The 12,142-nt window shown below is 44.2% G+C and overlaps 1 protein-coding gene across 6 annotated transcripts; it reads left to right on the forward strand.

The window, feature by feature from the left end:
* The first annotated feature begins 451 nt into the window (after positions 1–451).
* TMEM106C (transmembrane protein 106C) lies at positions 452–5,873 on the forward strand. Of its 6 annotated transcripts, none has more exons than XM_060657831.3 (8): positions 452–559; positions 1,145–1,356; positions 2,239–2,302; positions 2,793–2,952; positions 3,044–3,184; positions 3,638–3,687; positions 4,156–4,209; positions 5,140–5,873. In XM_060657831.3, the coding sequence occupies exons 2-8, from the start codon at positions 1,173–1,175 to the stop codon at positions 5,234–5,236; spliced, it is 750 nt and encodes a 249-aa protein (XP_060513814.1). In that variant the 5' UTR covers positions 452–559; positions 1,145–1,172; the 3' UTR covers positions 5,237–5,873. The 6 variants fall into 6 exon arrangements, with proteins under 6 accessions (XP_060513814.1, XP_060513816.1, XP_060513815.1 ...); XM_060657833.3 differs by having other exon boundaries at positions 492–559; positions 1,073–1,356; XM_060657832.3 differs by having other exon boundaries at positions 527–633.
* The last annotated feature ends 6,269 nt before the right edge of the window (positions 5,874–12,142 follow it).

Consider the following 12,142-nt stretch of genomic DNA (forward strand, 5'->3'; position numbering starts at 1 on the left):
GGTTCACAATCTCTCCTCTCCCCCAGCAGCGTCGTAAGCAATGTCACTTAATGTCTGTCCTCACTTTCTTCTGCTGCAGGCTAAGAGTATGTGCAAAGAAACCCACTCGTTAAAAAGCGTTCTCTAACCCCTTCTGCGCATGCCTTTTTGCGTACTGATGACTAGGTAAGGGGAGGACTAAGCCGGAATGGGGGCAAGTTCCGTGTCTTCTGCATCTCTGCACCCTCTGCGTCCACACAGCCCTCGTACCCAAACGATAGTTGAGAATGGCTTTGGCCGCCGCCGGCTCCTTCCTCGTCCCTCGGCAGAGACACGCGGCTCCGGAAACTTGACTCAGGCCCTTCCTGGCGTTTCTGGGAAACTCTGGAGTATCGCCTGTTCTCCCGGGCCACCTCGCGTCGGCCGAGCGGGGCACCGCTCTCTGGCGCCCTCTGCCGGCGCCACAGTTGGGTTGGGAAGAGCGCACGCGCGAGCGCACGCCAGCGTCCCTCTCCCCCCGCGGCTTGCCCTTCGGCGCGTGCGCGGCGAGTGCTGGCAGTACGGAGGACCGAAGAGGCAGGTAAACCTGCTGGAGCGGGCATGTGGCGGTGGGTGCGGCCCAGAGAGGAGCTGCCGGGAGTCGGAGCGCTGCAGGTCCGGGGACGCCGGCGTTCGCTCCCGTCTCGGCGACCCCGGTGGGCTCGCAGCGTCAGTCAGCCGGGGGGCGTGACCTGAGCCCGCCTCCCGGGGCTGGGAGTGGAGGGGGATGGGGATCTCTAAGGCCTGTTACTGATTTGGTGCCTGTTGTTTGTCCGGGAAGGTTTTCTCGAGGAGAGCGCAGAGTTTGCGAATAGCGGGCAGGAAGGGGCGAGGCTGGGACCAGGTGGGAGCTGGGGTGCCCCGAGTCCACAGGCAGTGAGGAGCTGGGCAGGTTGGTGGAGGGAGCTCTTGTTTCTCTGGCTTTATGGGGCGGGTGGCAGCGGTTGAGGAACATTGCTACAAAATGACGATCCTGGTAGAAATCGTGCAGGTGTTTGAAATCCCAGGACGGCAATTTGGTCTCTTTTTTTGTGTGTTTTCACTTTTCTGACAGAAAGAGGCAATTCCTTCTCTCCGGGCTCAGCGTGGCCACTAACATGCGCTCACTTGCCTCTTTACGTCTCAGGACATGATACAAGTGGCACATCCGGGCCATGGGGTCCCAGCATTCCACCTCTGCTCGCCCCTCTTACTGCAAGCGAAAGAAAGATGACAGGGCGGATTTGCTGGCCGAAAGGGAGCAGGAAGAAGCCATTGCTCAGTTCCCATATGTGGAGTTCACAGGTCGAGATAGCATCACCTGTCTCACGTGCCAGGGGACAGGCTACATTCCAACAGGTGAGCATCTTTGGCAGTCAGGGGAAGGATTCCCAAGGTACCCACAGGGCTGCTTCTGCCGCCCAGACAGAGCTTCTCTTCTGGGCAGTAATGCCATAGTCATAGTGCCCTGAACAGAAGCCAATTTGATAAATTTGGGTAGGTTGCACAACTTCTGTTGGTCTCCTTATATCTGAAAGCCTCTCTTGACTTCCACTCTTTTGTTCTTTGTGTCCTTGGTTTGGAGCATGCAGTTGGCTCTACGTTGTGGGATTTGTTGACAGGCATGTTTCTTTATTGCTCTCACTTGTGAGGCCTGGCACAGCTTTTTCAGGGGAGCCATCTTGGAAGCGTCTTTTCAAGGAAGTAGATAGTAAATCATTAACGGCCTAAGGTCTGGAAAGTATTTCAAGTGGGGAGAGAAAAACACATGCTCAGGAGTGGAGCCTTGATTAAGTGCAGGATCATCTGTCAGTAAATTGGTCCTCAGGAGGTCTTCGCAATTTAGATGGAGAGTCACGGATGTTTACAGCTGCTAAGAACCTTAGAAACCATCTACTCCAAAGCCTTCATGTGACACATGAGGAGACAGCAGCCTAGAGAGGAAATGACTTCCCCAGGGCCATTCGGCAGCTCAAGGCCATGCGGTAAAACTAGAACAAGATCTAGATGTCTCAACCTCCATGTCACTGCCCTGGTAGGATCGATAGATGTGTTGTAATTTGTGGCACAGTCTATGGATTTACTGGTTTCTTGTTCCTTAGACCCAAAATGTGGAACTAGTATAGAAATGTCTAATTCCAGGCAAACCTCTGTTGTGACAGGTTCGTTTGTGACGTAAAGGAGAGTATCACGAGCACATGGGATTTATTTTACCAAAATAATTGTTTGGTTCTTTCCTAGAACAAGTAAACGAGTTGGTGGCTTTGATCCCACACAGTGATCAGAGATTGCGCCCTCAGAGAACGTGAGTCACGTGTCTCTCCTATTACTACCTACTTCTGTCCTTCTGTCCCTAGTCCCATATATGTATGAGTGCCAGCTACTTTTTGAAAAATTTTATCTGTTCTTGTAAATTCCCCATTTCCTTTAATACTGTCTGCTCAAGCAAGATATCTCTGCCCCGTCACAATCTGGGGAAGGACCACTGCTAGAAACATTCTGAGGGCCAAGTGAAAGAGTTGACCTGGAAGGCATTGGAGAACAGGGGTATCCTGGGAGGTGAGGAACTGTTTCTGTCCTCCGAGCTCCTCCCTTCAGCTTCTGTTTCCAGATGACGGATGGCATTCAAATGAGTTTTTAAAGGCTTCTCCCACTGCACTCATTCTTGCCTGGTTTGTTGTTCCTGGCTCTTTGTACTTTCCTTTTCCCCTCATCCCTGGTTTTGCATTTAATCTTGACTAATTGGACCTTGATATCTGACTGCCCGGGCCGATCATGTGCTGTGTCATTTGCAGTAAGCAGTACGTCCTCCTGTCTGTCCTGCTCTGTCTCCTGGCATCTGGTTTGGTGGTTTTCTTCCTGTTTCCACATTCAGTCCTTGTCGATGATGACGGCATCAAAGTGGTGAAAGTCACCTTTAATAAGCAGGACTCCCTTGTAATCCTCGCCATCACGGTAAGACTTAGGGCCTTGCTTCCCAGATTGTGCACCTACAAGTCTTGGACCCAAGACACTCATACTTGTTTCCTCCCTCACCCTGATGCAGGCCACCCTGAAAATCAGGAATTCCAATTTCTACTCTGTGGCAGTGACCAGCCTGTCCAGCCAGGTTCAGTACATGAACACAGTGGTTGGCACATACGTGACCACTAACGTCTCCCTCATTCCACCTCGGAGCGAGCAACTGGTATGCTGTTCTTTTAGGACCCTTGCTTCACAGGCTTCAGGAAAGAGTAGGGGCCGTGGGGTGCTGTAGCCTCAGGACTTTGCTTTCCGTCTTCTCATTTCCACTGGCAGCGACTGGTTGATGAGGAAAATTTGATGTGCTCTGTAATTATGAGAAATAGGAAAAAAAAATCAGCTGGCATTTGAGTGTTAGGAGAACAAAAGAATTTCTAAGAGCAAGCAGTTCGCTACAAATCGAGAAGAGGCAGTCTTATAGTCTGAAGTCTGTTGGCCTCTCGCAAGGGAAGAGGTTGCAGGTGTTGTTAGAGGGTCATGGTCTATGTCAGGGACAATCTCGGGGAAGTATTTTGTATGTGACGGATGAATGCTCTCAAGTCTGTGGATTGCTGGTAACAGTGCTGTTCTGTGTTGAGCCTGCCTGGGCCACAGACTGACTCTGGTGTCTTATTTTCAGGTGAATTTTACTGCGAAGGCTGAGATGGGAGGACCGTTTTCCTATGTGTAGTAAGGACAGCGTTGTCTATATGTGTGCTCTCTGCTGGATGGAAGGGATTCAGAATGTACTCAGTTGATTGGGGCTGGTCCTACCTTAAGTCCCAGCCTTTGGCCTGTAGGTTCCCTAAGCTTTGGCCATCTTGGGGTTTGTTTGGAGGATGTGTGTTGGCCTTCGACCGAAGTGCTGGGATTTCTAAGAGATCATTTAGCCACTAGAAACATTTACAGGCTCCGGCATTTATATGGTGGGTTTGAAAAAACAAGTATCATGACGTGGGAGGATGTGTGGACTCTGTGGGGACTCAGAGCTAGTGAGCCCTGGAAGCACTTAGGTCAGAAGGGTGGGGGAGCAGAGGAGCCCCAAGCAGGGCTGACTGTGTCACTCAGCGCTCTTCTGTTCATTCTTTTTTTTTTTTTTTTTTTTTTTTTTTTTTTCTTCAAACCAATCTAACTATTTTCGTATTTGCTGTTTGGTAGCTTCTTCTGCACATTACCCGATATCGTGGTGCACAACATAGTGATCTTCATGCGGTACGTTGCTCTTCTCCCTGTCCCCGTGGCCTTTGCGTCTGCACCTGGACCATCAAGCTGTGTGACCTCACCACCTTTGCTCAGGAGATGCTGTGTGACCCACAAAGCAAAGGCACCTAACCAAAGAGGGGACACATGATGTCTTACAGGCACAAATACAGTGGACCCTTGGGTGTTCTCTAGATGCAGTGTCCAATTCCCTTCACAAATCACCAGATTCACAGTGATCAGGTAGACATAAAGTTTTCTCCATGAAGTAGGGTCTGGTTCTGTGATCCCTTTAGAATCTGAGTGAGACTAGTAAAGAACAGAAGAACTTCTCAAGGCGTAGTAAGTACTGGGCATTTGACCAGACTTACTTTCTGTCCACACAAATTACCATATGTCATGGGTCTTTATAGAGTTGGTCCTAGAACCCTGACTGTTCAATTTGCGGATGACAAGCATCTTCTAGACATTTGAAATAGGAGGGTCTAGAGCAGAGCTTCTCAGCCTTGGCACCGTTGACATTTTGGACATTGGGACATTTTGGACACCGTTAACAGTTCTTTGTTTTGGGGGGCTGTCTGGTGCACTGCAAGTTGTTTAACAGCATCCCTAGCCTCTACCCGCTAAACGCTAGTTAAGTCACCACCTCCCCGCCCCTCAGTTGTAATACCCCGGAAGGTCTTCAGACATGGCGGAAAGTTTCCTATAGGGTAAAATTGTCCTGGGTTGAGAACCACTTATTTAGAACCACTTCTTCATGCCATAGCCTTTCTGTGAATGTAGAAAGATCCTCTGGCCTCCTGGTTATGTAATCGTGAAGATAGGCATCTGGGACCCATGGATGTTGTTGCTTGAGCTTGCTAGAAATTATTTAGGCAACTTTTCTTCATCTCAAAAACAGAACTTACTCTTCTTTTTTTTTTTTTTTTTTCCTCCCCCTAGAACTTCAGTGAAGATTTCATACATTGGCCACATGACACAGAGCTCCTTGGAGACACATCACTATGTGGACTGTGGAGTAAATTCCACAGCTGTTTAGAAACTGCTCTTGGTTCTTCCATGGCAGCACCTGCCAGAAGAGACACAGCACCTGTTCCCAGGGCCTGAGTTTCATACCATGTCGCAGGTGGTAGAAAGAGAGGAGAAATTGGTTCTCTTGATCGCCAGCAAACACCCTCCTGCCGCTTGGTGGGGAGAGCTCCTCTTGGTAGCGCCATCTGTGTTTCTCAGAACCAGCAGACTCACTGCCCGGTGCCTACCCTGTGCCCAGCAAATAGTAGGCACTCGGAAAGTTTGGAGAATTGAATCCTGATCTTTTCGGCTGTTCTTGGGGCATTACAAATAGAAATCATACCGTGGTTCTAGGTTATCAATGCACAGAGTGACGTGGAGATTGGACTGTTAGTGCAGCTGCAGGACTGTCCTACTCGTCTGCACAGAAGAGGCAGAGGGTGGGAACATTTGAATACATAAGGAAGCACAGACCCTTTAATATGGGAAATTTTTTCATCTGTTCACAAATGCCTAAGAACTTAAAAACAAAAAACCTTTTTTTCCTGTAGAAAGCTCAATTGTTTTTAGCAAGAGTCTATGTGAGGCTTGCTTTACCCTTCATCCATTGGCTGGAACATGGATTGGGGATTTGGTAGAAAAATAAACCCTGCTTTTTTGATTCACCTACGTTTCCTCTGATTGCCTGGATGTCTTAGGAGCCACCTCTGGGGGACTGTAGAATAGTTGCCTGCTAAGTGGGTCAGCACAGGATGGGGGAGGGGGGAGGAAAAGGAGTCCCCACTGTACTGTCCCCGTGAGCTCCCATCACTGAAAGCAGCCTCCTGCCACAGCAGCCTGGCTCCTCCCCATCTGGCGCCCCCCTGTGGTGACAGGCTGCCCTACTGCTCTTGGAGAACAGACCACTTAGTGCCCCCTGGAGGTTGCTAGAGGTAGGGCAGATGCCTGAGGAGTGAGCAGCTGCTTTCCTAAGGAGGAATAACGTCCCCCACCAGTTGACTGTAGTACTGATTAAGAGGACCTGGTTTGAAGCTGAAAGTTTTGTCCACCCTCTTGGCGTCCAAAGAATGGGCTACATAACAGCCCCACGATGGCAGGGAATCTGGTTGGGTAACTTGAGTAGTTAGGTTTCAGGATTCGGCTGAGGTGGACTCCAGCTCCCTCACTGGTGGCCTCGGGAAACCCTAACAGAGCAACAGGTGGTGGCAGGGAGTCAGTATTAGCTTTTGTCCCCACTCCTATAGGTTGATTATATTTGTTTAATGATTTTTGCACTCAAAGTCTTCAAACTAAGGTTAAATTTTATGATTCTTTGGCTGCTGTTGACCATGATGGAGTAACCCAAAGCTCAGGGTTGAAAGCCGAGTTACAGTGTTCTACTGGATCCTTTAATGGTCTGTACTGTGTGTCGGTGAGGGAGCACCACCACTTGTGCAGGAGCAAATCCCCTTTTCTGAGAACACTATCCTAAACAGAACGTGCCCTGAACAAATGAAGATGTTCACAATTACACATTTTCTCTTTAGTTTTACCATGTTTCAACTAGTCTCTAGCACCTCTTTTCACGTTACTCATTAGTACTTCAGTTTGGAATCCCATTTTGTGGCCGTGTACCTCCACAGCATTTCTTATACATATTACCTTAGAACTCAGCTATGATCTTCAAGTGAGAGTACTTAAAATTTTTAAACAGGTCTGACTGCATAATGCTATGAATTCTCATACCTATTTATATCCTAGCATCCCAAGCTACACTGTGGGGTGTTCTGCGTGGTTTAATCATGCTCTCCGTCAATTACTGATTCAATGCATACAATTTGCTGTCAGCAACACCAGAATAGAAAGGGCAAGTGGTTGGCTTGGGTGTCCTCGCTATCACTGTGGTTTTCCTAGTGCGTTGAGATTTGGAGAGTATGTTTCTTGGACACGGGGCTTCACTAGAGATCATTTCTCTGCAGGTTCTGGTGTGGCCTATGTTGGGACCTTTCTTGCTCTCACACTACTTTCACCGTGTCACCTGGTTGAAATCTCCATTTGTTCATTTACTCATGCCAGGAAAATGTTTATTGAGCACCTGCTGTATGCAAAGGATTGCATTTTCTGATGCATTTTGTTCAGAACCATAGCAGAAGTTCGTCTACCACAAGCTTTTGATATTTGCCAGGCCCCATATAGGCCACAGTTTGCCGAGTCACTTTTTGGTTTGTCTCTTTTCCTTTATTTTTCTTCAGCTCCGCATATGAGTGAAGTCATATGGTATTTGTCTTTCTCTGACTTATTTTGCTTAACCTAATATACTCTAGCTCTAGACACGTCGGTGCAAATGGCAAGATTTCATTTTTTTCACGGCTAATACTCCTGTTTTGTGTGTGTGTGTGTGTGTGTGTGTGTGTGTGTGAGTGTATACACAAACACACACACACCACTTCTTTATCTGTTGATGAGTTGATGGACACTTGGGCTGCTTCCATAATTTGGCTTTTATAAATAATGCTGCAGTAAGCCTAGGGGTGCATGTTTCCCTTTGAATTAGTGTTTTTGTATTTTGGCGATAAGTATTCACTCATGAGTTTACTGGATCATATGATAATTCCGTTTTTAATTTTTGAGGAACATTCATGTTGTCTTCCACTGTGGCTGCCACGGTTTATGTTCCCACCAGTAGTGCAAGAGGGTTCCTTTTTCTCTATATTCTCGCCGACACTTGTTTTTTCTCTTTGATTTTAGCCATTCTCACAGGTGTGAGGTGATGTCTCATTGTAGTTTTGATTTGCATTTCTATGATGATGAGTGATGTTGAGCATCTTTCCATATGTCTGTTCGCTGTCTGTATGTCGTCTTGGGGGAAATGTCTGTTCATGTCTTCTGCCCATTTTTTAATTGGATTATTTGTTTTTTGGGTGTTGAGTTGTATCTGCTCTTTATTTTGGACACTAACCCTTTATTGGATATGTCATTTGCAAATATCTTCTTCCATTCAGTAAGTTGTATTTTAGTTTTGTTGATTGTTTCCTTCACTGTGTAGAAGCTTTTTATTTTTGTTTAGTCCCAATAGTTTATTTTTGCTTTTGTTTGTCTTGCCTCAGGAGACCTCTCTAGAAAAATGTTGTTATGACCAATGTCAGAGAAATTACTGCCTGTGCCCTCTTCAAGGATTATTATGGTTTCAGGTCTCACATTTAGGTCTTTAATCCATTTTGAGTTTATTTTTGTGTATGGTATAAGAAAGTGGTCCAGTTTTCATTCTTTTGCATGTGGCTTTGCAGTTTTCCCAAAACCATTTGTTGAAGAGACTGTCTTTTCCCCATTGTATGTTCCTTCCCCGTTTGTCAAAGATTAATTTGCCATATAATTGTGAGTTTATTTCTGGGTTTTCTATTCTCTTCCATTGATCTTTGTGTCTGTTTTTGGGATAGTACCATACTGGTTCGATGATTACAAGCTTTATCATATAAGTTGAAATCTGAAATTGTGATGCCTCGAGTTTTGTTTTTCTTTTTCAGGATTACTTTGGCTATTCAGGGTCTTTGTTGGTTCCGTACAAATTTTAGGATTATTTGTTCTATCTCTGTGAAAGATGGTGTTGGTATTTTAATGGAGATTGCATTAAATCTATAGATCGCTTTGGGTAGTACAGAGGTTTTTTAAATATATGTATAGGTATATGTGTATTTTTAATTTACATCCATGTTAGCATATAGCGCAGTAGTGATTTCATGGGTAGTACAGACATTTTAACAATATTTGTGCTTCCTTTCCGTGAGCATGGAATATCTTTCTCTATTTTTGTATCATCTTCAATTTCTTTCATCAGTGTTTTATACTTTTCAGAATACAGGTATTTCACGTCTTTGGTTAAGTTTATTGCTAGATATTTATTTTTTTCGGTGCAATTGTAAATGGGATTGTTTTCTTAATTTCACTTTTTGCTACTTCATTATTAGTGTATGGAACTGCAACAGATTTCTGCACATTGATTTTGTGTCCTGTGATTTCCCTGAATTCATTTACTAGTTCTTGTAGTTTTTCAGTGGAATCTTTAAGGTTTTCTACATATAGCATCATGTCATCTGCAAATAGTGAGAATTTTACTTCTTCCTTGCCAATTTGGATGCCTCTTATTTCTTTATGTTGTCTAATTGCTATGGCCAGGACTTCCACTACTACTGTCGAATGAAAGTGACGAGAGTGGACATCCTTCTCTTATTTATGATCTTAGGGGAAGAGCTCTCAGTTTTTCACCATTGAGTATGATGTTGGCTGTGGGATTTGCATATAAGCCCTTTATTATGCTGAGGTATGTTCCCTCTAGCCCTATTTTGCAGAGGATGTTTTCTTTATAAAACTTTTTTTTAGTTTATTGTCAAATTGGCTAACATACAGTGTGTAAAGTGTGCTCTTGGTTTTTGGAGTAGATCCCCGTGGTTCATCGCTTTTACATACAACACCCAGTGCTCATCCCAACAAGTGCCTTCCTCAATGCACATCACTCACTTTCCCCTTTCCTCCACCCCCCATCAACTCTCAATTTGTTCTCTGTATTTAAGAGTCTCTTATGGTTTGCCTCCATCCCTCTCTGTTTGTAACTATTTTTCCCCCTTTCTCTTCCCCCTTGGTCTTCTGTTAAGTTTCTCAAGAGCCAAATATGAGTGAAAACATACGATAGCTGTCTTTGACTGACTTATTTCACTCAGCATTATACCTTCCCGTTCCATCCACATTGCTGCAAATGCCATGATTTCATTCTTTCTCATTGCCAAGTAGTATTTCATGGTATATATAAACCACATCTTCTTTATCAGTTGATAGACATTTAGTCTCTTTCCATAATTTGGCTATTGTTGAAAGCACTGCTATAAACATTGGGGTACATGTGCCCCTATGAATCAGTCCTCTTGTATCCTTTGGATAAATTCCTAGTAGCGCTATTGCTGGGTCATAAGGTAGTTCTATTTTTAATTTTTTAAGGAACCTCCACGCTTTTTTCCAGAGCGGCTGCACCAGTTTGCATTCCCACCAACAGTGTGAGAGGGTTCCCGTTTCTCCACATCTTTGCCAGCAGCTGTTGTTGCCTGAGTTGTTCATTTTAGCCACTCTGACAGTGTGAGGTGATATCGCAGTGTGGTTTTGATTTGTATTTCCTTGATAATGAGTGACGTTGAGCATCTTTTCATGTGTCTGGTGGCCATCTGGATGCCTTCTTTGGAGAAGTGTCTATTCATGTCTTCTGCCCATTTCTTTACTGGATTACTGGTTTTTCTGGTGTTGAGTTTGGTAAGTTCTTTATAGATTTTGGATACTAACCCTTATCTGATATGTCATTTGCAAATATCTTTTCTCATTCTGTCGGTTGCCTTTTAGTTTTATTGATTGTTTCCTTTACAGTGCAGAAGCTTTTTATCTCGATTAGGTCCCAATAGTTCATTTTTGCTTTTAATTCCCTTGCCTTTGGAGATGTGTCTAGCAAGAAATTACTGCGGCTGAGGTCAAAGAGGTTGTTGCCTGCTTTCTCCTCTGGGGTTTTGATGGTTTCCTGTCTCATATTTAGGTTTTTCATCCATTTTGAGTTTATTTTTGTGTATGGTGTAAGAAAGTGGTCTAGTTTCATTCATTAGCATGTTGCTGTCTAGTTCTCCCAGCACCATTTGCTAGAGACTGTCTTTTTTCCAGTGGATACTCTTTGTCAAAGATTAGTTGGCCATACATTTGTGGGTCCAATTCGGGGTTCTCTATTCCATTGGTCTTTGTGTCTGTTTTTGTGCCAATACCATATGGTCTTGATGATTACAGCTTTGTACTAGAGGCCAAAGTCTGGGATTGTGATGCCTCTGCTTTGGTTTTCTTCTTCAATATTACTTTGTCTATTCGGGGTCTTCTGTGGTTCCATGCAAATTTTAGGATTGTTTGTTTTAGCTTTGGGAAGAATGTCAGTGCAATTTTGATTGAAATTGCATTGAATGTGTAGATTGATTTGGGTAGTATTGACATTTTAACAATATTCTTCCAATCCACGAGCATGGAATGTTTTTCCATTTTTTTGTGTCTTCTTCAATTTACTTCATAAGTTTTCTATAGTTTTCAGCTTACAGATCTTTTACATCTTTGGTTTGGTTTATTCCTAAGTATTTTATGGTTCTTGGTGCAGTTGTAAATGGGATCAGTTTCTTTATTTCTCTTTCTGTTGCTTCATTATTGGTGTATAGAAATACAGCCGATTTCTATACATTGATTTTGTACCCTGCAACTTTGAGGAATTCATGTATCAGTTCTAGGAGTCTTTTGGTGGAGTCTTTTCAGGTTTTCCATGTAGAGTATCATGTCATCTGCAAAAAGTGAAAGTTTGACTTCTTCATTGCCAGTTTTGATGCCTTTTATTTCATTTTGTTGTCTGATGGCTGATGCTAGGACTTCCAACACTGTGTTAACAGTGGTGAGAGTGGACATCTCTGTATGTTCTCAATCTCGGGGAAGCTCTCAGTTTTTCCCCATTGAGGATAATATTAGCTGTGGACTTTTCATATATGGCTTTTATGATGTTTAAATATGTTCCTTCTATCCCGACTTTCTTGAGGGTTTTTATTAAGAAAGAATGCTGTATTTTGTCAAATGCTTTTTTTTGCATCTATTGACAGGGTCATATGGTTCTTATCCTTTCTTTTGTTAATGTAATGTATCACATTGATTGATTTGTGGGTACTGAACCAGCCCTGCAGCCCAGGCATGAATCCCACTTGAACATGGTGAATACTTCTTTTTATATGCTGTTGAATTCAATTTGCTAGTATCTTGTTGAGAATTTTTGCATCCATGTTCATCAGGGATATTGGCCTCTAGTGCCTCCTTTTTTGCAGGGTGTCTGTCTGGTTTGGGAATCAAGGTAATGCTGGCTTCATAGAATGAGTCTGGAAGTTTTCCTTCTGTTTCTGTTTTTTGG

Source organism: Panthera onca, chromosome B4 (assembly GCF_046562875.1).
Source record: "Panthera onca isolate mPanOnc1 chromosome B4, mPanOnc1 haplotype 2, whole genome shotgun sequence".
Taxonomy (NCBI): Eukaryota; Metazoa; Chordata; class Mammalia; order Carnivora; family Felidae; genus Panthera; species Panthera onca.

Bases quoted from the DNA above. Each gene is read 5' to 3' on its own strand.
- TMEM106C (XM_060657831.3), top strand. From the start codon at position 1,173: ATGGGGTCCCAGCATTCCACCTCTGCTCGCCCCTCTTACTGCAAGCGA. The intron at 2,303-2,792 runs GTGAGTCACGTG...TGTCATTTGCAG, and splicing joins AGATTGCGCCCTCAGAGAAC to TAAGCAGTACGTCCTCCTGT. The intron at 3,688-4,155 runs GTAAGGACAGCG...GCTGTTTGGTAG, and splicing joins GGACCGTTTTCCTATGTGTA to CTTCTTCTGCACATTACCCG.